The 26,941-nt window shown below is 51.8% G+C and overlaps 1 protein-coding gene across 1 annotated transcript in view; it reads left to right on the top strand.

Annotated features, from left to right (window-relative positions):
- LOC149427739 (mitochondrial disaggregase-like) overlaps positions 1–25,893 on the top strand; it is a gene marked incomplete at its 3' end in the record, with an annotated part of 120,526 nt that extends 94,633 nt beyond the window's left edge. Inside the window, exons 8-10 of the mRNA XM_089667717.1 lie at positions 21,913–21,990; positions 23,844–23,899; positions 25,849–25,893. Of these exons, the coding sequence (XP_089523843.1) occupies positions 21,913–21,990; positions 23,844–23,899; positions 25,849–25,893 (179 nt within the window). The remainder of the gene's footprint in view (positions 1–21,912; positions 21,991–23,843; positions 23,900–25,848) is intronic.
- Positions 25,894–26,941: the final 1,048 nt, after the last annotated feature.

Below are 26,941 nucleotides of genomic sequence, written 5' to 3'. Positions count from 1 at the left end.
AAGCTAGGGCCTCACATACTTTTTCCTCCCTGCACTGTAAATGTTTACATGTTATGTGCAATTAAACCATGGCAACATCTAATGTTTGTGCAGTATTATGTTCAGCAGACTGTGTTCTTCTATTGTTGTGACTTAGATGACATTCAGAGCACATTTTATGCCCAATTCATGCAAAACTCCACATAATCCCAAGGGGTTCACATACTTTTTCTTGCAACTGTATACAGTATCTTCCAGAAGTGAGGCCCCCCCGGACTGTATACAATATATATATATACAGTATCTCCCAGAAGTGAGTCCCCCCTCCCCCGGACTGTATACAGTGAAGGAAATGTGTATTTGCTCCCCTGCTGATGTTGAATGTTTGCCCCTCACACAGAAATGATCGGTCTAACAATGGAATGTTCGCCCCTCACACAGAAATGATCGGTCTAACAATGGAATGTTCGGTGTAACACTGAGAGACAGAATACAACAACAAATTCAGCAGAAATGCGTCTAACAAATGATGACTGATCTGCATGTTCATGAGGGAAAGAAGGATTGGATCCCCTTCACAAAACATGACTTAGTATATGGTGGCCAATCCCATGTTGGCAATCACAGAGGTCAGACATTTCCTGGAGTTGGCCTCCAGGTTCGCACACATCTCAGGAGGGATTTTGGCCCACTCCTCTTGGCAGATCCTCTCCAAGTCATTAAGGTTTGGTGGCTGACGTTTGGCAACTCGAACTTTCAGCTCCCTCCACAGATTTTCAATCGGATGAAGGTCTGGAGACTGGCTAGGCCACTCCAGGACCTTAATGTGCTTCTTCTTGAGCCGCTCCTTTGTTGCCTTGGCCGTGTGTTTTGGGTCATTGTCATGCTGGAACACCCATCCACCACCCATTTTCAATGCCCTGGCTGAGGGAAGAAGGTTCTCACCCAAGATTTGAGGGTACATTGCCCCGTCCATCGTCCCTTTGATGCAGTGCAGTTGTCCTGTCCCCTTAGCAGAAAAACACCCCCAAAGCAGAATGTTTCCACCACCATGTTTCACAGTTGGGATGGTGTTCTTGGGGTCATAGGCAGCATTCCTCCTCCTCCTCCAAACACGGCGAGTTGAGTTGATGCCAAAGAGCTGGATTTTGGTCTCATCTGACCACAACACTTCCACCAATCCTCCTCTGCATCATTCAGATGTTCAGTGGCAGACTTCAGACGGGCCTGGACATGTGCTTTCTTGAGCAGAGGGACCTTGCGGGCACTGCAGGATCTCAGTCCTTGTCGGCGTAGTGTGTTACCAATTGTTTTCTTGGTGACTGTGGTCCCAGCTGCCTGGAGATCATTGACAAGATCCTCACGTGTAGTTCTGGGATGATTCCTCACTGTTCTCATGATCATTGACACTCCACGAGGTGAGATCTTGCATGGTGCACCAGACCTAGGGAGACTGACACTTGTTTTGTGTTTCTTCCATTTGTGAATGATTGCACCAACTGTTGTCACCTTCTCACCAAGCTGCTTGGCCATAGTTTGGTAGCCCAGTCCAGCCTTGTGTAGGTCTACCATCTTGTCCCTGACATCCTTGGACAGCTCTTTGGTCTTTGCCATGGTGGAGAGTTTGGAATCTGATGGTTTGATAGCTCCTGTGGACAGGTGTCTTTTATACAGGTAACACAATGAGATTAGCAGCACTCCCTTTAAGAGACTGCTTCTAATCTCAGCTTGTTACCTGTATGAGAGACACCTGGGAGCCAGAAATCCTGCTGAATGATAGGGGATCAAATCCTTCTTTCCCTCATGAACATGCAGATCAGTCATCATTTGTTAGACGCATTTCTGCTGAATTTGTTGTTGTATTCTGTCTCTCAGTGTTACACCGAACATTCCATTGTTAGACCGATCATTTCTGTGTGAGGGGCGAACATTCCATTGTTAGACCGATCATTTCTGTGTGAGGGGCGAATGTTCATCATCAGCCGGGGAGCAAATACACATTTCACTGTATATATATATATATATATATATGAAAGACCTCGGAACCTACCCTGTAAAATAATTGGTAAGAGAATTCATGGAAGAAGTTGCTTGCGAGTGACGGTCAATGCAATCACCAAGGGTCGGATACGACTGAATGAATATATATATCCAGTATCTCTCAGAAGTGAGTCCCCCCCCCTCACATTTGTGTAAATCTTTGATTCTCTCTTTTCATGTGACAACACTGAAGAGATGACACTTTGCTACAATGTGGCGTAGTCAGTGTACAGATTGTATAACATGTAAATTTTCTGTCCCCTCGAAATACCTCAACACACCGCCATTAATGTCTAAACCGCTGGCAACAAAAGTGACTCCACCCCTAAGTGACAAGGTCCAAATTGGGCCCAATCAGCCATTTTCCCTCCCCGGTGTCATGTGACTCGTTGGTGTTACAAGGTTTCAGGTGTGAATGGGGAGCGGGTGGGTTACATTTGGTGTTATCGCTCTCACTCTCTCATATTGGTCACTGGAAGTTCAGTATGGCACCTCATGGCAAAGAACTCTCTGAGGATCTGAAAAAAAGAATAGTTGCTCTACATAAAGATGGCCTAGGCCATAAGAAGATTACCAAGACCCTGAAACTGAGCTGCAGCAAGGTGGCCAAGACCATACAGCGGTGTAACAGGACAGGTTCCACTCAGAACAGGCCTCGCCATGGTCCACCAAAGTAGTTGAGTGCACGTGCTCAGCGTCCTATCCAGAGGTTGTCTTTGGGAAATAGACGTATGAGTGCTGCCAGCATTGCTGCAGAGGGTGAAGGGGTGGGGGGGGTCAGCCTGTCAGAGCTCAGACCATACGCCGCACACTGCATCACATTGGTCTGCATGGCTGTCGTCCCAGAAGGAAGCCCCTTCTAAAGATGATGACCAAGAAAGCCGCAAACAGTTTGCTGAAGACAAGCAGACTAAGGACATGGAGTACTGGAACCGTCTCCTGTGGTCTGATGACACCAACATCAACTGATTGGGTTCAGATGGTGTCAGGCGTGTGTGGCGGCAACCAGGCGAGGAGTACAAAGACAAGTGTGTCTTGCCTACAGTCAAGCATGGTGGTGGGAGTGTCATGGTCTGGGGCCCCATGGTGGTGGGAGTGTCATGGTCTGGGGCCCCATGGTGGTGGGAGTGTCATGGTCTGGGGCTGCATGAGTGCTGCCGGCACTGGGGAGCTCATTGAGGGAACCATGAATGCCAACATGTACTGTGACACACTGAAGCAGGCCATGATCCCCTCCCTTCATAGACTGGGCCGCAGGGCAGTATTCCAACATAACGACCCCAAACACACCTCCGAGACCACCACTGCCTGGCTAAAGAAGCTGAGGATAAAGGTGATGGACTGGCCAAGCATGTCTCCAGACCTAAACCCTATTGAGCATCTGTGGGACATCCTCAAACGGAAGGTGGAGGAGCACAAGGTCTCTAACATCCACCAGCTCCGTGATGACGTCATGAAGGAGTGGAAGAGGACTCCAGTGGCAACCTGTGAAGCTCTGGTGACCTCCATGCCCAAGAGGGTTAAGGCAGCACTGGAAAATAATGGCGGCCACACAAAATATTGACACTTTGGGCCCAATTTGGACCTTGTCACTTAGGCCTCCATGTTACCATAGAGAGTGCCATGATGACTCCATGTTACCATAGAGATTGCCATGAGGAGTCCATGTTACCATAGAGAGTGCCATGAGGACTCCATGTTACCATAGAGAGTGCCATGAGGAGTCCATGTTACCATAGAGAGTGCCATGAGGAGTCCATGTTACCATAGAGAGTGTCATGAGGAGTCCATGTTACCATAGAGAGTGCCATGATGACCCCATGTTACCATAGAGAGTGCCATGAGGAGTCCATGTTACCATAGAGAGTGCCATGAGGACTCCATGTTACCATAGAGAGTGCCTTGATGACTCCATGTTTCCATAGAGAGTGCCATGAGGAGTCCATGTTACCATAGAGAGTGCCATGATGACTCCATGTTACAATAGAGAGTGCCATGAGGACTCCATGTTACCATAGAGAGTGCCATGAGGAGTCCATGTTACCATAGGGAGTGCCATGAGGACTCCATGTTACCATAGAGAGTGCCATGATGACCCCATGTTACCATAAAGAGTGCCATGAGGACTCCATGTTACCATAGAGAGTGCCATGAGGACTCCATGTTAACATAGAGAGTGCCATGATGACTCCATGTTACCATAGAGAGTGCCATGATGACTCCATGTTACCATAGAGAGTGCCATGATGACTCCATGTTACCATAGAGAGTGCCATGATGACTCCATGTTTCCATAGAGAGTGCCATGAGGACTCCATGTTACCATAGTGAGTGCCATGAGGACTCCATGTTACCATAGAGAGTGCCATGAGGACTCCGTGTTACCATAGAGAGTGCCATGATGACTCCATGTTACCATAGAGAGTGCCATGATGACTCCATGTTACCATAGAGAGTGCCATGAGGACTCCATGTTACCATAGTGAGTGCCATGAGGACTCCATGTTACCATAGAGAGTGCCATGAGGACTCCGTGTTACCATAGAGAGTGCCATGATGACTCCATGTTACCATAGAGAGTGCCATGATGACTCCGTGTTACCATAGAGAGTGCCATGAGGACTCTGTGTTACCATAGAGAGTGCCATGAGGACTCTGTGTTACCATAGAGAGTGCCATGATGACTCCGTGTTACCATAGAGAGTGCCATGATGACTCCGTGTTACCATAGAGAGTGCCATGAGGACTCCATGTTACCATAGAGAGTGCCATGATGACTCCGTGTTACCATAGAGAGTGCCATGAGGACTCCATGTTACCATAGAAAGTTCTAGAAGGAAAGCTTCACCTTGTATCATAAAACAGCCACTGCTGACTGAGCTACAATCAGTGACCCTGTCTAGGCCGTGATTTCATCAGTCTGCTGCAGGTAGGAGGAAGCATTTCCTCAGTCTCCCCCCCCCCCCCCCCCCTCCCCCCAGAGATTAGACCGTACATTGTAACTTTGTAACTAGTCGCATAGCGAGACGCTGCAACAGGGGCTGATCTGTGTCAGATGTTTGTGAACACAGCCACGAACCGCACACCAGGATTTACATAGTTGCGTGCAGCAGGGGCTGATCTGTGTCAGACGTTTGTGAACACAGCCAAGGACCGCACAGTCACCGGGATTCTCATAGTTGTGTCAATCTAGGAAGTAAATGGTGACCCCGGATATTGCCTGAATAAAGATGGCGCCATCCTCCTGGACGGGTTACACACATGACCGAGCATGCACTGCCTGTCCTTGTGATGGGCGCTGTCTGTGTGCATTGCAGTGAGCGATCCATTGCTGCTCCCCCGCCATGGCCGAGTACTGATGCTCCATGGATTGCATCTCCAGCGGCAGCGGTGGCGTTGTCTCGTCTCCCCAGCCGGCTCTGGCCTGCGCCCGCAGGCAGTGCTGGGTAATTGGTGTGGCGTGATGAATGTTGCGTGTCTGCGTGTGACACGGGGTGGTGTCTCTGTACATTAGACCTGCTCTCTTTATGGGCCCCCTGATTGAATTATGTGCCTGAGATCGCCCTCCCCCCCCCCAGCCGCGGGATATCGGCGCTGTCCGCCGCGGTCTCAGCTAAGTGGAAGGGACGGAATTTTCATTTAGCGATCCGTTGTGCTGGTGGCCCTGCAGCTGTCTTGTGGGGGGGGGGGATTAACCCCTCACAGTGGGCTGCCTTTTGATTGGACGAGAACAGCGAACCATAACTTTTTTTTATTTTCAGGGTACAGAGGATGGGGCGGGGCCTGGTCAGCTTTAAAGTGGAGCTCTGGGCAAAAGTTGGCCTGCAGTCAATTCAGCTCACGATCCCTGTGTGGAAGCAGTGGCCTCTCTGCAGAGCTCCGACATTCCCTCTACTATTCGGTCATCAAAGCCACGATCCCTGTGTGGAAGCAGTGGCCTCTCTGCAGAGCTCCGACATTCCCTCTACTATTCAGTCATCAAAGCCACGATCCGTGTGTGGAAGCAGTGGCCTCTCTGCAGAGCTCCGACATTCCCTCTACTATTCAGTCATCAAAGCCACGATCCGTGTGTGGAAGCAGTGGCCTCTCTGCAGTGGTCTGACATGTCTTCTACTATTCGGTCATCAAAGCCACGATCCTTGTGTGGAAGCAGTGGTCTCTCTGCAGTGGTCTGACATGTCTTCTACTATTCGGTCATCAAAGCCACGATCCTTGTGTGGAAGCAGTGGCCTCTCTGCAGAGCTCCGACATTCCCTCTACTATTCAGTCATCAAAGCCATGATCCGTGTGTGGAAGCAGTGGCCTCTCTGCAGAGCTCCGACATTCCCTCTACTATTCGGTCATCAAAGCCACGATCCTTGTGTGGAAGCAGTGGCCTCTCTGCAGAGCTCCGACATTCCCTCTACTATTCAGTCATCAAAGCCACGATCCGTGTGTGGAAGCAGTGGTCTCTCTGCAGAGCTCCGACATTCCCTCTACTATTCAGTCATCAAAGCCACGATCCGTGTGTGGAAGCAGTGGTCTCTCTGCAGAGGTCTGACATGTCTTCTACTATTCAGTCATCAAAGCCACGATCCCTGTGTGGAAGCAGTGGTCTCCCTGCAGAGGTCTGACATGTCCTCTACTATTCAGTCATCAAAGCCACGATCCCTGTATGGAAGCAGTGGTCTCTCTGCAGAGGTCTGACATGTCTTCTACTATTCAGTCATCAAAGCCACGATCCCTGTATGGAAGCAGTGGTCTCTCTGCAGAGGTCTGACATGTCTTCTACTATTCAGTCATCAAAGCCACGATCCGTGTGTGGAAGCAGTGGTCTCTCTGCAGAGGTCTGACATGTCTTCTACTATTCAGTCATCAAAGCCACGATCCGTGTGTGGAAGCAGTGGCCTCTCTGCAGAGCTCCTACATTCCCTCTACTATTCAGTCATCAAAGCCACGATCCGTGTGTGGAAGCAGTGGCCTCTCTGCAGAGCTCCTACATTCCCTCTACTATTCAGTCATCAAAGCCACGATCCGTGTGTGGAAGCAGTGGTCTATCTGCAGAGCTCCGACATTCCCTCTACTATTCAGTCATCAAAGCCACGATCCGTGTGTGGAAGCAGTGGTCTCTCTGCAGAGGTCCTACATTCCCTCTACTATTCAGTCATCAAAGCCACGATCCCTGTGTGGAAGCAGTGGCCTCTCTGCAGAGGTCCGACATGTCTTCTACTATTCAGTCATCAAAGCCACGATCCGTGTGTGGAAGCAGTGGTCTCTCTGCAGAGGTCTGACATGTCTTCTACTATTTGGTCATCAAAGCCACGATCCTTGTGTGGAAGCAGTGGTCTCTCTGCAGAGGTCCGATATTCAATTCCATTCAATCCTCACTGACGTCAGTCACATGACTTCCCTTCGTGTCGATCGTTCTAAGGACCCCACATGTGATAGTGCGAGCGAAAACATCTTGCGTATTCGGTGCCGGGATGACTAGGTCCTGTGCATGCTCAGGAGTGACACCTTCCCCCTCCAGCCAATGAGGAGGCCCGAAGAGCGACCTTTGGACAGGTAAGTGTTCACCTTTTTAGTTCACAGTTTTGTAAAAAATGGCTTCTGTGCTTTTCTCATGGAAATGAATGAGGTGCCCTGCCTGTGCGCGGTGTGCATGGAGTGTGCCTGTGTGTGGTGTGCATGGAGTGTGCCTGTGCGTGGTGAGCGTGGTGTGCATGGAGCGTGCCTGTGTGTGGTGTGCATGGAGTGTGCCTGTGTGTGGTGTGCATGGAGTGTGCCTGTGCACGGTGTGCGCCTGTGCGTGGTGTGCATGGAGTGTGCCTGTGCGTGATGAGCGTGGTGTGCATGGAGTGTGCCTGTGCGTGATGAGCGTGGTGTGCATGGAGTGTGCCTGTGCGTGATGAGCGTGGTGTGCATGGAGTGTGCCTGTGCGTGATGAGCGTGGTGTGCCTGTGCGTGGTGTGCATGGAGTGTGCCTGTGCGTGATGAGCGTGGTGTGCCTGTGCGTGGTGTGCATGGAGCGTGCCTGTGTGTGCGTGGGAAACCACAAGCAACAGAGAAATGAAGATGGCGACGTGGAAGAGGAACTTCAGCTGCAAGGAAGACCACGCTGGACTCCATAGACTGAGGAAACGCCTCCTCCTCCTTCTACAAAGTTACAATGTACAGTCTGATCACTGGGGGAGGGGAGACTGAGGAAATGACTCCTCCTTCTACTAAGTTACAATGTACAGTCTGATCACTGGGGGAGGGGAGACTGAGGAAATGACTCCTCCTACTAAGTTACAATGTACAGTCTGATCACTGGGGGAGGGGAGACTGAGGAAATGCCTCCTCCCCCTTCTACAAAGTTACAATGTACAGTCTGATCGCTGGGGGAGGGGAGACTGAGGAAATGCCTCCTCCCCCTTCTACAAAGTTACAATGTACAGTCTGATCGCTGGGGGAGGGGAGACTGAGGAAATGACTCCTCCTCCTTCTACAAAGTTACAATGTACAGTCTGATCACTGGGGGAGGGGAGACTGAGGAAATGACTCCTCCTCCTTCTACAAAGTTACAATGTACAGTCTGATCACTGGGGGAGGGGAGACTGAGGAAATGCCTCCTCCCCCTTCTACAAAGTTACAATGTACAATCTGATCGCTGGGGGAGGGGAGACTGAGGAAATGACTCCTCCTCCTTCTACAAAGTTACAATGTACAGTCTGATCACTGGGGGGGGGGAGACTGAGGAAATGACTCCTCCTCCTTCTAAAAAGTTACAATGTACAGTCTGATCACTGGGGGAGGGGACTGAGGAAATGACTCCTCCTCCTTCTAAAAAGTTACAATGTACAGTCTGATCACTGGGGGAGGGGAGACTGAGGAAATGACTCCTCCTCCTTCTACAAAGTTACAATGTACAGTCTGATCACTGGGGGAGGGGACTGAGGAAATGACTCCTCCTCCTTCTACAAAGTTACAATGTACAGTCTGATCACTGGGGGAGGGGACTGAAGAAATGACTCCTCCTCCTTCTACAAAGTTACAATGTACAGTCTGATCACTGGGGGAGGGGACTGAGGAAATGACTCCTCCTCCTTCTACAAAGTTACAATGTACAGTCTGATCACTGGGGGAGGGGACTGAGGAAATGACTCCTCCTCCTTCTACAAAGTTACAATGTACAGTCTGATCACTGGGGGAGGGGACTGAGGAAATGACTCCTCCTCCTTCTACAAAGTTACAATGTACAGTCTGATCACTGGGGGAGGGGACTGAGGAAATGACTCCTCCTCCTTCTACAATGTACAGTCTGGAATGTGGTGATGAGGATGCTTTAAAAAAAAAAACAATTATTTTATAGAAGTTTTGTTTTTTTTCTTTTTAACTGTATTGCTTTCAGAAGGGGACTGACAAGCATTGGAGATAGCATGGGTGGTGACAGGTACTCTTTATCCCCTCGCCTGCCGGGCACTCCCCCCCCCCACCTGCCCAGGCCAATTTTCAGCTTTCAGCACTGTCGCAGTTTGAGTGACAATTGCGCGGTCATGCAGCTCTGCACCCAGATGACATTTTTATCATTTTTTTCACACAGATACAGCTTTGTGTTGTGGTATTCAGTCACCGCTGGGGGGGGAGGGGGGGTTATTGTTTGCGCTATAAACGAATAAAGAGCGAGCATTTTGAAGAAGATAAAATAACTAAAGTTTTTCTTTGTTTCTATTATAACATTTGGAAACAGGTAATTTTTCTCCTTCACTGATGAGGCAGCACTGATGGGCACTGATGAGGCGGCACTGATGAGCACTGATGGGCACTGATGAGGGAGCACTGATGAGCACTGATGGGCACTGATGAGGGAGCACTGATGAGCACTGATGGGCACTGATGAGGGAGCACTGATGAGCACTGATGAGGGAGCACTGATGGGCACTGATGAGAGAGCACTGATGGGCACTGATGAGGCGGCACTGATGAGGCAGCACCGATGAGGCGGCACTGATGAGGCAGCACCGATGGGCACTGATGAGGCAGCACCGATGGGCACTGATGAGGCGGCACTGATGAGGCAGCACCGATGGGCACTGATGAGGCAGCACCGATGGGCACTGATGAGGCAGCACCGATGGGCACTGATGAGGCAGCACTGATGTGCATTGATGAGGCAGCACTGATGGGCGCTGATTAGGCAGCACTGATGGGCACTGATGAGGCAGCACTGATGGGCACTGATGAGATAGCACTGATGTGCGTTGATGAGGCAGCACTGATGGGCGCTGATTAGGCAGCACTGATGGGCACTGATGAGGCAGCACTGATGGGCACTGATGAGATAGCACTGATGTGCGTTGATGAGGCAGCACTGATGAGGCAGCACTGATAAGCGCTGATGAGGGAGCACTAATGGGCGCTGATGAGGGAGCACTGATGAGACAGCACTGATGGGCACTGATGAGGCAGCACTGATGGGCACCGATGAGGCAGCACTGATGTGCGTTGATGAGGCTGCACTGATGGGCACTGATGAGGTTGCACTGATGTGCGTTGATGAGGCAGCACTGATGTGCGTTGATGAGGCAGCACTGATGGGCGTTGATGAGGCAGCACTGATGAGGGAGCACTGATGGGCGCTGATGAGGGAGCACTGATGAGACAGCACTGATGTGCGTTGATGAGGCAGCACTGATGGGCACTCATGAGGCAGCACTGATGGGCACTGATGAGACAGCACTGATGTGCGTTGATGAGGCTGCACTGATGAGACAGCACTGATGTGCGTTGATGAGGCTGCACTGATGAGACAGCACTGATGTGCGTTGATGAGGCAGCACTGATGAGGGAGCACTGATGGGCGCTGATGAGGCAGCACTGATGGGCGTTGATGAGGCAGCACTGATGGGCGTTGATGAGGCAGCACTGATGGGCGTTGATGAGGCAGCACTGATGGGCGTTGATGAGGCAGCACTGATGAGCGTTGATGAGGCAGCACTGATGTGTGTTGATGAGGCTGCACTGATGTGCGTTGATGAGGCTGCACTGATGTGCGTTGATGAGGCTGCACTGATGTGTGTTGATGAGGCTGCACTGATGTGCGTTGATGAGGCTGCACTGATGTGTGTTGATGAGGCTGCACTGATGTGTGTTGATGAGGCTGCACTGATGGGCGTTGATGAGGCAGCACTGATAGACAGCAGTAATGAGGCGTCACTGGTGGGCATTAATGAGGAGGCACTGATGATGCTGCTGCACTGATAAGACATCACTGATGTGCACTAATAGGTAGCACTGAAGGGCACTGACTGTTGGGCACAGATTGACAGCACTGTTGGGCACCGATGGGCCGCACTGTTGGGCACCGATGGGCAGCACTGTTGGGCACAGATTGACAGCACTGTTGGGCACTGATGGGCAGCACTGTTGGGCACCGATGGGCAGCACTGTTGGGCACAGATTGACAGCACTGTTGGGCACTGATGGGCAGCACTGTTGGGCACAGATTGACAGCACTGTTGGGCACTGATGGGCAGCACTGTTGGGAACGTTTGGATCTGCACTGATAATCAGTGCAGATGTCTGCTTTGACAGTTGCCGGTCACCCATCAGTACCTTCCTTGCTCTGTCCCGGGTGAGGAAAGTGCTGCCAATAACCGGCAAGTGTATTTACATGGTGGTCAGCTGTGATTGGCCTTTTACCATGTCATGTGATCAGCGGTGTCCAAAGGAGCACTGGGGGCGTGCGCAGGGGGAGGGGCTCGTTCTGGGTGGGACATCATATGACGCCCTCCTAGAACTGACCTACCCCTCTGTAGCCATCCACAGTCATTCAGTGTCCGTCAGACCCCTGAGGTCCCCCCCCCCCCCCCCCCGCCCTCCAATGAGGCTGTTCAAGCACAGATCTTCCTTGATTAGCTGCATGCTCAGGAGTGAGCTCTGTGACCCCGGAAGTGACATAATACACCAACACTTCTCCGGGGTCATTAGTCCTGGGGGGGGGGGATTGGGGATCGACTTTACCCAGAATTCCTCTTCACTAGTGCTGAAAACGTTCACCCCGGCTTGTAAAATAAATCGCTCCCGAGCGCCGCATGTCCCAGAAATCGCACCCTCGCGAGGATCGGCTCCCACCCCCCCCCCCCCCCCCGAAAATGAATAGATTGGATAAAGGCGCATTTATTACCCTGACAAAGTGGCCGGGACCGATCGTTCTCCCGCACAGCCGAACGAATAACTGCTGCGCTATTGATTTGTGTAAAACAATCCGGAGAATTTATCCGTTCAATAGAGCGCTGAAGGGCCCGCGCCATACAAATGGAGAAAATAAAAGCCGCTCGGCTCCCCCCGCGGGGGTTGGAGGGGGGGGGGGCGAGGATTTGTTTCCTTTGTCTTGCAGGGAGAAAAAAACAACATCGGCGTCTGGATAAACGGGAAACCGCGCTACCGATCGAGCAATAATTACATCGAGCTGACCCGCAAGACACCTCTGCCCACCCACCGAGGGACAGTTATTGATGATGAGAAAGAAATGGGGGGGGGGATTGAGAATGTAAGCAAGGAGGGGCTATGGAGATAAGTGGGGCACGTGTTCTGTAGTCCAGCAAGGGAAGAAATGGGCAGGGCTGACAACGCTGCTTGGAAATTCGGTGCCAGGTTGTCAGCTCAAACAGGAAGTTGTGGAGCTCGCTGGATTTCTGGCGGATCAACAGGTATTACAGGCACTGACTTCCTCGGGGGAGCGGAAGCAGCGCAGATATGAAAATCCACTTCAGCCAATCAGTGCGTCCAAAGCAGCCACACCATGGCCTGGGGGTTTTGTTATGAATGGGATGGTCCACAGTGCGTCCGACGCAACAGTCCATAATATTGTCCCTGTCCACAGGAAGGGCAGCGAGGTAGAAGATGGACATTACAGGACAGAGAGTTACACATAAAAAAAAAAAGGAAATCACACACATATAAAAAAGGAAAACACACACACACACACAAAAAAAAGAAAGGAAAACACAAAAAACACAAAAAAAGGAAAACACGAAGAAAAAAGGAAAACACAAAAAACACACACAAAAAAGGAAAAGAAAAAACACACACACAAAAAAGGAAAATACACACAAAAAAAGAAAGAAGAACACAAAAAAAAATGAAAACACAAAAAACACACAAAAGAAAGGAAAACACACAACAAAAAAGAAAAAAGGAAAACACACACAAAAAAAAGGAAAACACACACATATAAAAAAAAGAAAGGAGAACACAAAAAACACACACAAAAAAGGAAAACACGAAGAACAAAGGAAAACACACACAAAAAAAGAAAGAAGGAAAACACAAAAACACACAAATAAAAAGGAAAACACACACACAAAAAACAAAAAAAGGAAAACACAAAAAAAATGAACACACACAAAAAAAGGAAAACGCAAAAAACACAAAAAAAAGGAAAACAAGGAAAAACACAAAAAAGGCAACCACAAAAAAATACACAAAAATAGGAAAACGCACACAAGAAAAAAGGAAAACACAAAAAACACAAAAAAGGAACACACAAAAAAGAAAAATACACAAAAATAGGAAAAGAAAAAACACACACACAAAAAAGGAAAACACACAAAAAAAAGGAAAAGAAAAAAAACACACACACAAAAAAGGAAAATACACACAAAAAAAGAAAGAAGGAAAACACAAAAAACACACACAAAAAAAACGAAAACACAAAAAACACACAAAAGAAAGGAAAACACACACAAAAAAAGAAAGAAGGAAAACACAAAAAACACACAAAAAACAAAAAAAAAATGAAAACACCTAAAAGAAAGGAAAACACACACAAAAAAAAGGAAAACGCAAAAAACACAAAAAAGAAAACAAAAAACACACAAAAAAGGAAAACAAAAAAATACACAAAAATAGGAAAACGCACACAAAAAAAAGAGAAAAGGAAAATACAAAACACCAAAAACAAAAAACCAGGCAGACTCGATGGACCAGTCGGCCTTTTTCTCGGTTTCTATGTCCTGCTGCAGTGGCCGGTAGCAGCCTGTCGTGGTCGGTGGGTGTGAATGAATGAGGCCGCACTACAAGTGCCCTCCGACCCTGTGCCGTGCAGCATTTAAGGGGTTACAGCGGGTTGTGTTGTGTTGCTTTCTCACCGCCCGCTTCAACCCCTTGGACCCCACAGAGGCATGCAGTTGCGGGGCCCTTCCAGAGTGGCCCTCTGTGATAAGCACCCACCAAAAGCAACGGGGGTTAGTTCATGCTGCGGATGTGTGCCTCAGCAGCTAATAGATAGGGATTGGGGGCGGTAAAACCACAGGGTTACCTTCCACTAACTTTACGTGTGAACGAGTTCTAAGGGTCCCGCTGCTGAATACAACTAAGGGCTCATTCACAAGTGCAGCGGGCACTGCTCCTCCTCTGAAGAGCGATCTGAGTGTGCTTGACAGGTGGGGAGATGCCGATATGTTGCCTCCTCACCACCTGATTTATATCCTTGATTGCCTTGCAATCTGCCAATCCCTCCACTGATCTCCATTCAGTGTCCTCCACCCCCCTCTGCCAATCCCTCCACTGATCTCCACTCAGTGTCCTCCACCCCTCTCTGCCAATCCCTCCACTGATCTCCACTCAGTGTCCTCCACCCCCCTCTGCCAATCCCTCCACTGATCTCCACTCAATGTCCTCCACCCCTCTCTGCCAATCCCTCCACTGACCTCCACTCAGTGTCCTCCACCCCTCTCTGCCAATCCCTCCACTGACCTCCACTCAGTGTCCTCCACCCCTCTCTGCCAATCCCTCCACTGAGCTCCACTCAGTGTCCTCCACCCCTCTCTGCCAATCCCTCCACTGACCTCCACTCAGTGTCCTCCACCCCTCTCTGCCAATCCCTCCACTGGCCTCCGCTTAGTGTCCTCCACCCCTCTCTGCCAATCCCTCCACTGGCCTCCATTCAGTGTCCTCCACCCCTCTCTGCCAATCCCTCGACTGGCCTCCATTCAGTGTCCTCCACCCCTCTCTGCCAATCCCTCGACTGGCCTCCATTCAGTGTCCTCCACCCCTCTCTGCCAATCCCTCCACTGGCCTCCATTCAGTGTCCTCCACCCCTCTCTGCCAATCCCTCCACTGGCCTCCACTCAGTGTCCTCCACCCCTCTCTGCCAATCCCTCCACTGGCCTCCGCTTAGTGTCCTCCACCCCTCTCTGCCAATCCCTCCACTGGCCTCCATTCAGTGTCCTCCACCCCTCTCTGCCAATCCCTCGACTGGCCTCCATTCAGTGTCCTCCACCCCTCTCTGCCAATCCCTCCACTGGCCTCCATTCAGTGTCCTCCACCCCTCTCTGCCAATCCCTCCACTGGCCTCCATTCAGTGTCCTCCACCCCTCTCTGCCAATCCCTCCACTGGCCTCCATTCAGTGTCCTCCACCCCTCTCTGCCAATCCCTCCACTGCCTCCACTCAGTGTCCTCCACCCCTCTCTGCCAATCCCTCCACTGGCCTCCATTCAGTGTCCTCCACCCCTCTCTGCCAATCCTTCCACTGGCCTCCATTCAGTGTCCTCCACCCCTCTCTGCCAATCCCTCCACTGACCTCCATTCAGTGTCCTCCACCCCTCTCTGCCAATCCCTCCACTGGCCTCCATTCAGTGTCCTCCACCCCTCTCTGCCAATCCCTCCACTGGCCTCCATTCAGTGTCCTCCATCCCTCTCTGCCAATCCTTCCACTGGCCTCCACTCACCCAATGAATACAATTCAGAATGCTAACAGCATGCAAAACTATCCATAACTGCCACAAGCTACATCACTGACCTCCTCTCATGATATCGCCCAAACCGTCCTCTCTGCTCCTCCAGAGACCTCCGGCTATTCAGGTTCCTCATCACCTCCTCCAGAACTTCTCCAGAGCCTCTCCCATCCTTGGGAACTCCCCACCTAAATCTGTCCGTCCCTAGCCACGCCTCTACCTCATAAACTGAATTCTTTCTCCTTCATGTCACACCACTCGGCCCCTCCCCTTTCAGATTGTAAACTCCCGCAAGCTGAGCCCCCCCTGACCCCCACGTATTTCCTCCGTGTATGACCCCCATGTATGTCCTCCGTGTATGTCCCACGCGTATGACCCCCGTGTATGACCCCCATGTATGACCTCCATGTATGTCCTCCATGTATGACCTCCATGTATGTCCTCCATGTATGTCCTCCATGTATGACCTCCATGTATGACCCCCGTGTATGACCTCCATGTATGTCCTCCGTGTATGACCCCCATGTATGACCTCCGTGTATGCCCCCCATGTATGGCCTCCGTGTATGACCTCCGTGTATGACCTCCGTGTATGTCCTCCGTGTATGACCTCCATGTATGACCCCCAAGTATGACCTCCGTGTATGACCCCCATGTATGACCTCCGTGTATGTCCTCCGTGTATGACCCCCGTGTATGACCCCCGTGTATGACCCCCGTGTATGACCCCCGTGTATGACCCCCATGTATTACCCCTGTGTATGTCCTCCGTGTATGACCTCCGTCTATGTCCTCCGTGTATGACCCCCGTGTATGTCCTCCGTGTATGACCCCCGTGTATGTCCACCATGTATGACCTCCGTGTATGACCCCCATGTATGACCCCCATGTATGTCCTCCGTGTATTGTATTATGACTTCTTTTATATCGCAAATTGCTACACAAACTGACACAATATAAATCCTGTATAATAATAGTAATAAATTATAAAACTCCTGACGGGGACATCTGTTCTGGTGATGAGTACGAGGAGATTTCTTTCCATTTCCTGTTGTACATTCAGGAAAGGAGGTTAATAAAAATCTCAGGACACAGACTTTAACCCCTTCCAGTCCGGACACTTTCCCCCCCTTCCAGTCCGGACACTTTCACCCCCTTCCAGTCCGGACACTTTCCCCCCCTTCCAGTCCGGACACTTTCCCCCCCTTCCAGTCCGGACACTTTCACCCCCTTCCAGTCCGGACACTTTCACCCCCTTCCAGTCCGGACACTTTCCCCCCCCTTCCAGTCCGGACACTTTCCCCCCTTCCAGACCGGACACTTTCACCCCCTTCCAGTCCGGACGCTTTCCCCCCCCCCCCCCCTTCCAGTCCGGACACTTTCCCCCCCTTCCAGTTCGGACGCTTTCCCCCCCTTCCAGTCCGGACACTTTCACCCCCTTCCAGTCCACACACTTTAACCCCTTCCAGTCCGGACACTTTCACCCCCTTCCAGTCCAGACACTTCCCCCCCCCCCCCCCTTCCAGTTCGGACGCTTTCCCCCCCTTCCAGTCCGGACACTTTCCCCCCTTCCAGTCCACACACTTTAACCCCTTCCAGTCCACACACTTTAACCCCTTCCAGTCCGGACACTTTCACCCCCTTCCAGTCCGGACACTTCCCCCCCTTCCAGTCCGGACACTTCCCCCCCTTCCAGTCCGGACACTTTCACCCCCTTCCAGTCCGGACACTTCCCCCCCTTCCAGTCCGGACACTTCCCCCCCTTCCAGTCCGGACACTTTCCCCCCCCTTCCAGTCCGGACACTTTCCCCCCCCTTCCAGTCCGGACACTTTCCCCCCCCTTCCAGTCCGGACACTTTCCCCCCTTCCAGTCCGGACACTTCCCCCCCCTTCCAGTCCGGACACTTTCCCCCCCCTTCCAGTCCGGACACTTTCCCCCCCCTTCCAGTCCGGACACTTTCCCCCCCCTTCCAGTCCACACACTTTAACCCCTTCCAGTCCACACACTTTAACCCCTTCCAGTCCGGACACTTTCACCCCCTTCCAGTCCGGACACTTTCCCCCCTTCCAGTCCGGACACTTCCCCCCCTTCCAGTCCGGACACTTTCACCCCCTTCCAGTCCGGACACTTTCCCCCCTTCCAGTCCGGACACTTCCCCCCCTTCCAGTCCGGACACTTCCCCCCCTTCCAGTCCGGACACTTTCACCCCCTTCCAGTCCGGACACTTCCCCCCCTTCCAGTCCGGACACTTCCCCCCCTTCCAGTCCGGACACTTTCCCCCCCCTTCCAGTCCGGACACTTTCCCCCCCCTTCCAGTCCGGACACTTTCCCCCTTCCAGTCCGGACACTTTCCCCCCCCTTCCAGTCCGGACACTTTCCCCCCCCTTCCAGTCCGGACACTTTCCCCCCTTCCAGTCCGGACACTTCCCCCCCCTTCCAGTCCGGACACTTTCCCCCCCCTTCCAGTCCGGACACTTTCCCCCCCCTTCCAGTCCGGACGCTTTCCCCCCCTTCCAGTCCGGACGCTTTCCCCCCCTTCCAGTCCGGACGCTTTCCCCCCCTTCCAGTCCGGACGCTTTCACCCCCTTCCAGTCCAGGCCAATTTTCAGCTTTCAGCACTATCACACTTTGAATGACAATTGCGCGGTCATGCAACACTGGACCCAGATGAATTTTTTAACTTTTTTTTTAGACAGATAAAGCTTTATTTTGGTGGTATTTATTCACCGCTGGGATTTTTATTTTATTTTTTTTGCTATGTAAATGAAAAAGTCCAAAAAGTAGCAAAAAAGTGTTTTTCTTATAACATTTTGCAAATAAATAATCTTTCTTCATAAATCTTGGCCAAAATATATTCAGTTCTCTTTTTAGTAACAAAAAAACAAAAAAAAAAACAAAGTAGTTTATACCCAAAAATTATAATTTTGAAACATTTTTTTTAATATTTTTATTTTATTTTTTTATATTATTATTATTTTTTTTTTTACATACAGTCTCCCTAGCAGTACAGTGTCACCATAGTATACTACTTGTGGGGGGCGATGAAGATTTTTTTTTTTTACACTGATTGCTTTTACACCCATAAAGACTGTAAAAGCAATAATTTCTCCTTCTCTCTGGCTGCATTCCTGCAGCCATTGAGAAACTACTGTGTGAGCTGTGATTGGTCACAGCTTGTCACATGGGACAAGGCTGTTGTGAATAGCCCTGTACCATGTGACCTCTGTGATCATTCACGGATTTCACACATAGGAAGCAATGATGTCAGAAGTGACATCTTGCTTACTACTCTGCATGTGATCACTGATTGGCCAATCAGTGGTCACATGATCGGGACCTCGCACAGAGGTCCCGTACTACAATCGGTATTCCACTGTGTCCGGAGTATTATTTTTTATATATGATACTTACCTAGGTGGAGGCAGCATCAGTCCCCCACCGGCGCTACCACTTGAGAACTGAGTGATCAAAGACCTCCAATCGCTCAGTTCTCAGCACTCCGTGAGCAGAGAGTGACGGATGTCGGTTCCCGTCGTCGGCCGTGCCCTCCCCACGCTTGCTGGAGACGTGTGCTGTGGGGGTGGCCGGCTCAGGCGTCAAGGGATCAAGGGATCTGGGTGGATCCCGACTTTAACGTCGGGATCTTCCCCCAGCCTGGACTAGCTGAGTGACGTCAGCCCGCTGTCGTCTGAAAATGGGTCACAGGAGTGCGGAACGACCTGCACTGCTGTGATCCACAGGGGCAGTACGGCCAAACAAGGGGTTCTGTCCCTTCCCTTCTCTGTCTAAAACATTTTTGCCCATACACTGATGTAAGGGGGGCTCTGATGGGGACACTGATGTAAGGGGGGCTCTGATGGGGACACTGATGTAAGGGGGCACTCTGATGGGGACACTGATGTAAGGGGGGCTCTGATGGGAACACTGATGTAAGGGGGGCTCTGATGGGGACACTGATGTAAGGGGGCACTCTGATGGGGACACTGATGTAAGGGGGGCTCTGATGGGGACACTGATGTAAGGGGGGCTCTGATGAGGACACTGATGTAAGGGGGGCTCTGATGGGGACACTGATGTAAGGGGGGCTCTGATGGGGACACTGATGTAAGGGGGGCTCTGATGGGGACACTGATGTAAGGGGGGCTCTGATGGGGACACTGATGTAAGGGGGGTTCTGATGGGGACACTGATGTAAGGGGGGTTCTGATGGGAACACTGATGTAAGGGGGGCTCTGATGGGGACACGGATGTAAGGGGGGCTCTAATGGGGACACTGATGTAAGGGGGGCTCTGATGGGGACACTGATGTAAGGGGGGCTCTGATGGGGACACTGATGTAAGGGGGGCTCTGATGGGAACACTGATGTAAGGGGGGTTCTGATGGGAACACTGATGTAAGGGGGGCTCTGATGGGGACACGGATGTAAGGGGGGCTCTGATGGGGACACGGATGTAAGGGGGGCTCTGATGGGGACACTGATGTAAGAGGGGCTCTGATGGGGACACTGATGTAAGGGGGGCTCTGATGGGAACACTGATGTAAGGGGGCTCTGATGGGGACACTGATGTAAGGGGGGCTCTGATGGGGACACTGATGTAAGGGGGGACACTGATGTAAGGGGGGCTCTGATGGGGACACTGATGTAAGGGGGGCTCTGATGGGAACACTGATGTAAGGGGAGTTCTGATGAGGACACTGATGTAAGGGGGGCTCTGATGGGGACACTGATGTAAGGGGGGCTCTGATGGGGACACTGATGTAAGGGGGGCTCTGATGGGGACACTGATGTAAGGGGGGCTCTGATGGGGACACTGATGTAAGGGGGGCTCTGATGGGGACACTGATGTAAGGGGGGCTCTGATGGGGACACTGATGTAAGGGGGGCTCTGATGGGAACACGGATGTAAGGGGGGTTCTGATGGGGACACGGATGTAAGGGGGGCTCTGATGGGGACACTGATGTAAGGGGGGCTCTGATGGGGACACTGATGTAAGGGGGGCTCTGATGGGAACACTGATGTAAGGGGGGCTCTGATGGGGACACTGATGTAAGGGGGGCTCTGATGGGGACACTGATGTAAGGGGGGCTCTGATGGGGACAATGATGTAAGGAGGCTCTGATGGGGACACTGATGTAAGGGGGGCTCTGATGGGGACAATGATGTAAGGAGGCTCTGATGGGGACACTGATGTAAGGAGGCTCTGATGGGGACACTGATGTAAGGGGGGCTCTGATGGGGACACTGATGTAAGGGGGGCTCTGATGGGGACAATGATGTAAGGGGAGCTCTGATGGGAACACTGATATAAGGGGGGCTCTGATGGGGACACTGATGTAAGGGGGGCTCTGATGGGGACACTGATGTAAGGGGGGCTCTGATGAGGACAAAAATGTAAGGGGGGCTCTGATGGGGACAATGATGTAAGGGGAGCTCTGATGGGAACACTGATGTAAGGGGGGCTCTGATGAGGACACTGATGTAAGGGGGGCTCTGATGAGGACACTGATGTAAGGGGGGCTCTGATGGGGACACTGATGTAAGGGGGACTCTGATGGGAACATAGAGGTAAGGAGGGACTCTGATGGGGACTTTTTTTTTGTGTTTGTTTTTTTTTCTCTTGCTTTTTTTTCTTTGTTACTTTTTGATAAATCTGCAATCTGATCGCTCTGTCTTCACACCCGACACCCTCCGTTCTCACGCTCCCCGCCGTCCTGCCAACCAGATTAAAAAGTTAAAGTCCCCCTTTTTTCTTGTTTTTTTTTTCTTTTTTCAATGTCACCGGGACCTTGAGCCGCCCGATGTTCGCCCTTCAGATCTCCGGCAGACGACGAGGGGCGCTCCTAACGAGACAATCGCACGCCGCTGACCCCTCCGCTCACCCTTGTCCGCTCTCCACACCCTCCACCCCGCTCGCCCCTTGTCTCCCCAGCAACCCTGAGTGCACATCCAGGAACAGTTGATCCTGAGCAGTCCTCCATATCCATACTAACCTGATTATCCCCCTCGCAGGGCACTGGCAGCTAATCGAATTAGGCGGCTCTAATGGCGGTGCGGAGTTGGAGTGAGCGCAGAGCACTGATACATTGTGTATACTTAGTGATAATTAGCCGGGGTTTTGTGTCATTGATTTATAAGGATGGCTGTCTCTTCTTCCCTCCATATGCCGCCGCCGACTCGCCAATCTCCAGCCATACGCCGCAAGGAGAACGGCTGGTACGACGAGGAACACCCTCTGGTCTTCCTGTTCCTGGGATCTTCCGGAATAGGTGACGATTTGTTGGTTTGTTTTTTTTTTTTTTTTGCTTTTCTGTTTCTATTCCAGAAATGATTTTCGGATTTTAAAAAGCTACAATGTAAAAAAAATTATAATAATTCATCTCTTCTCATAAATGGGAGAACCTCGAAGAAAGACCGGACCCTGTGTATTAACAAAGAATGCTAGAACTAGGTGCAGGGATGGTGGGAACCCCTCATAACGGGCACAGCGGGTGTACAGACCCGGGAACTCAGCACAGGGATGGTGGGAACCCCTCATAATGGGCACAGCGGGTGTACAGACCCAGGAACTCAGCACAGGGATGGTGGGAACCCCTCATAATGGGCACAGCGGGTGTACAGACCCAGGAACTCAGCACAGGGATGATGGGAACCCCTCATAATGGGCACAGCGGGCGTACAGACCCGGGAACTCAGCACAGGGATGGTGGGAACCCCTCATAATGGGCACAGCGGGCGTACAGACCCGGGAACTCAGCACAGGGATGGTGGGAACCCCTCATAATGGGCACAGCGGGTGTACAGACCCGGGAACTCAGCACAGGGATGGTGGGAACCCCTCATAATGGGCACAGCGGGCGTGCAGACTCGGGAACTCAGCACAGGGATGGTGGGAACCCCTCATAATGGGCACAGCGGGTGTACAGACCCGGGAACTCAGCACAGGGATGATGGGAACCCCTCATAATGGGCACAGCGGGTGTACAGACCCGGGAACTCAGCACAGGGATGGTGGGAACCCCTCATAATGGGCACAGCGGGCGTACAGACTCGGGAACTCAGCACAGGGATGGTGGGAACCCCTCATAATGGGCACAGCGAGTATACAGACCCGGGAACTGAGCACAGGGATGGTGGGAACCCCTCATAATGGGCACAGAGACGCAGGGACTCGGCACAGGGATGGTGGGAACCCCTCGTAATGGGCACAGCGAGCAGAAAGACCCGGGAACTCAGCACAGGGATGGTGGGAACCCCTCATAACGGGCACAGCGGGTGTACAAATCTGGGAGCTCGGCACAGGGATGGTGGGAACCCCTCATAATTAGCACAGCGGGTGTACAGACCCGGGATCTCGGCACAGGGATGGTGGGAACCCCTAATAATGGGCACAGCGGGTGTACAGACCCGGGAACTCAGCACAGGGATGGTGGGAACCCCTCATAATGGGCACAGTGGGGGGTACAGACCCGGGAACTCAGCACAGGGATGGTGGGAACCCCTTGTAATGGGCACAGCGAGGGTTCAGACCCGGGAACTCAGCACAGGGATGGTGGGAACCCCTCATAATGGGCACAGCGGGCGTACAGACCCGGGAACTCAGCACAGGGATGGTGGGAACCCCTCATAATGAGCACAGCGGGCGTAGAGACACGGGGACTCAGTGCAGGGATGGTGGGAACCCCTCATAATGGGCACAGCGGTCGTAGAGACACAGGGACTCGGCACAGGGATGGTGGGAACCCCTCATAATGGGCACAGCGGGGGTTCAGACCCGGGAACTCAGCACAGGGATGGTGGGAACCCCTTGTAATGGGCACAGCGAGGGTTCAGACCCAGGAACTCAGCACAGGGATGGTGGGAACCCCTCATAATGGGCACAGCGGGTGTACAGACCCGGGAACTCAGCACAGGGATGGTGGGAACCCCTCATAATGGGCACAGTGGGGGGTACAGACCCGGGAACTCAGCACAGGGATGGTGGGAACCCCTCATAATGGGCACAGTGGGGGGTACAGACCCGGGAACTCAGCACAGGGATGGTGGGAACCCCTTGTAATGGGCACAGCGAGGGTTCAGACCCGACCTTCACCAACAATTTTTTGATCCTCTCTTCCATCAGGTAAAACTGAACTGGCCAAGCAGACGGCTCGTTATCTGCACAAGGATGTGAAGAAGGTAACGTCACTCCCTGCCCAATGCTTAGTCCTCTAGGTGTCACCATCAATAATCTGCCGAGTGACTGGATCTGCCCACACACAGTACAATCTTCCTGTGCCTGTATACAGTTGTGACCAAAATTATTCAACCCCCACTGAAATTGAGTGTTTTGGCCAGTTTGACATTGCTTTTGATCATTCAGTCATCTTGCTTACATTTACATTAAAGAGGCACTTGTAGGTCAGACAAATATAACATAACAGTTATAATGAAATAACCACAAATGTCTTTTCTGTGCTCACAGCATTATCAGTTTTATTCAACCCCCAAGTGACATTCAATCTTAGTACTTAGTACAGCATCCTTTTACAGTTATAACAGCTTTTAAACGTGAAGCATAGCTTGACACAAGTGTCTTGCAGCGATCTACGGGTATCTTCGCCCATTCTTCATGGGCAAAGGCCTCCAGTTCAGTCACATTCTTAGGCTTGCGCACTGCAACTGCTTTCTTTAAGTCCCACCAGAGGTTCTCAATCGGATTTAAGTCTGGTGACTGCGATGGCCACTCCAAAATGTTCCAGCCTTTCCTCTGCAACCATGCTCTAGTGGACTTGGAGGTATGCTTGGGATCATTGTCCTGTTGAAAGGTCCAACGTCTCCCAAGCCTCAGGTGTGTGACGGACTGCATCACGTTTCCATCCAATATCTCCTGGTACTGAAGAGAATTCATGGTACCTTGCACACGCTGAAGCTTCCCTGTACCTGCAGAAGCAAAACAGCCCCAAAGCATGATTGACCCTCCACCATGCTTCACAGTAGGCAAGGTGTTCTTTTCATCATAGGCCTTGTTCTTCCTCCTCCAAACATAGCGTTGATCCATGGGCCCAAACAGTTCTAATTTTGTTTCATCAGTCCACAGAACACTATCCCACAACTTTTGTGGTTTGTCCACATGGCTTTTGGCATACTGCAGTCGACTCTTCTTATTCTTTGGAGACAGCAAGGGGGTACGCCTGGGAGTTCTGGCACGGAGGCCTTCATTACGCAGTGTGCGTCTTATTGTCTGGGCTGAAACTTCTGTACCCACATCTGACAAATCTTTTCTCAGTTCCTCAGCAGTCACACGGGGACTTCTCTCCACTCTACGCTTCAGGTAGCGCACAGCAGTCGAAGTCAGCATCTTCTTTCTGCCACGACCAGGTAGCGTTTCAACAGTGCCCTTTGCCTTGAATTTGCGAATGATGCTTCCTAAGGTGTCTCTTGGTATGTTTAACATCTTTGCAATCTTCTTATAGCCATTGCCCTTCCTGTGAAGAGAAATCACCTCTTCTCTTGTCTTCCTGGACCATTCTCTTGCCTTCACCATGTTTGTAACCACACCAGTAAATGTCTAGAAGGAGCTGAGTATCACAGTCATTTTAAAGCTGCCTAATTGGTGCTTATTATGCTTGATTGCTGCTCGGTGACATCCACAGGTGTTTTCAATACCTGATGGAAAGCACCTGTATGAACCTCTGTTCTTCAGAGTGGTAGTCTTTAAGGGGTTGAATAATTGTGGCAATGAAGAAACCACATAAGAACCATTTACTACTGTATTACATAAACAATTGATGTCATTTTAGTTGCATTTGGGTAGTTACAACGTCCTTGTAGGATTTGATTCTGAATACAATTCCAAATGTACACTATAGTCCCTAAACCCCTTTACAGCATTGGGGGTTGAATAATTTTGGCCACAACTGTACTATCAGGTCTGTATGACGGGATCCTGTCTGGTTGGATGTAAGTTGAGTGATGAGGCAGGTGAGGACAGGACTGCAGTGTCTGGGAGATTGTACAATCAGATTGTAACGTGTATAGGTGGCTTTACAGTCACATGGATGACAACGAACGATTGCAATGTCAAGACCGACACCTGTGATTGGTCGTGTGTGTCCCGTCTCTGACACCTTTGTTCTCCCCTACAGGGATTCATCCGACTAGACATGTCCGAGTTCCAGGAGAAGCACGAGGTACGCGACATGGAGGGGTGATGGCTACTTCCTGCAGATCCCCAGAAGTCCTGACACCTCTGCTCCAGGCTTGGGGGAGGGGGGGGGGTGACAGGAGGGGGGGAGCAATCCTGACACCTCTGCTCCAGGCTTGGGGGGGGCACACTGAAAATCCTGGCACCTCTGCTCCAGGCTTGGGGGAGGGGGGGGGGGGGTGACAGGAGGGGGGGAGCAATCCTGACACCTCTGCTCCAGGCTTGGGGGGGGCACGCTGACAATCCTGGCACCTCGCTCCAGGCTTGGGGGGGACACACTGACAATCCTGACACCTCTGCTCCAGACTTGGGGGGGAGCACACTGACAATCCTGACACCTCTGCTCCAGGCTTGGGGGGTGGGGGGGCACACTGACAATCCTGACACCTCTGCTCCAGGCTTGGGGGGGGGGGGGGGCACACTGACAATCCTGACACCTCTGCTCCAGGCTTGGGGGGTGGGGGGGGGGCACACTGACAATCCTGACACCTCTGCTCCAGACTTGGGGGGGGCACACTGACAATCCTGACACCTCTGCTCCAGACTTGGGGGGTGGGGGGGCACACTGCCAATCCTGACACCTCTGCTCCAGGCTTGGGGGGGGGCACACTGACAATCCTGACACCTCTGCTCCAGGCTTGGGGGGGGCACACTGACAATCCTGACAGCTCTGCTCCAGGCTTGGGGGGGGGGCACACTGACAATCCTGACACTTCTGCTCCAGGCTTGGGGGGGCACACTGACAATCCTGACAGCTCTGCTCCAGGCTTGGGGGGGGGGGGCACACTGACAATCCTGACACCTCTGCTCCAGGCTTGGAGGGGGGAGCACACTGACAATCCTGACACCTCTGCTCCAGGCTTGGGGGGGGCACACTGACAATCCTGACAGCTCTGCTCCAGGCTTGGGGGGGGGGGGGCACACTGACAATCCTGACAGCTCTGCTCCAGGCTTGGGGGGGGGGGGGGGCACACTGACAATCCTGACACCTCTGCTCCAGGCTTGGGGGGGGGGCACACTGACAATCCTGACAC

Source organism: Staurois parvus, unplaced genomic scaffold (assembly GCF_062004578.1).
Source record: "Staurois parvus isolate SC_StPar_1 unplaced genomic scaffold, SC_StPar_1.0 ptg003532l, whole genome shotgun sequence".
Classification (NCBI taxonomy): Eukaryota; Metazoa; Chordata; class Amphibia; order Anura; family Ranidae; genus Staurois; species Staurois parvus.
Note: the sequence above shows the minus strand (reverse complement) of the source record. Positions and strands in the feature narration are given on the sequence as shown.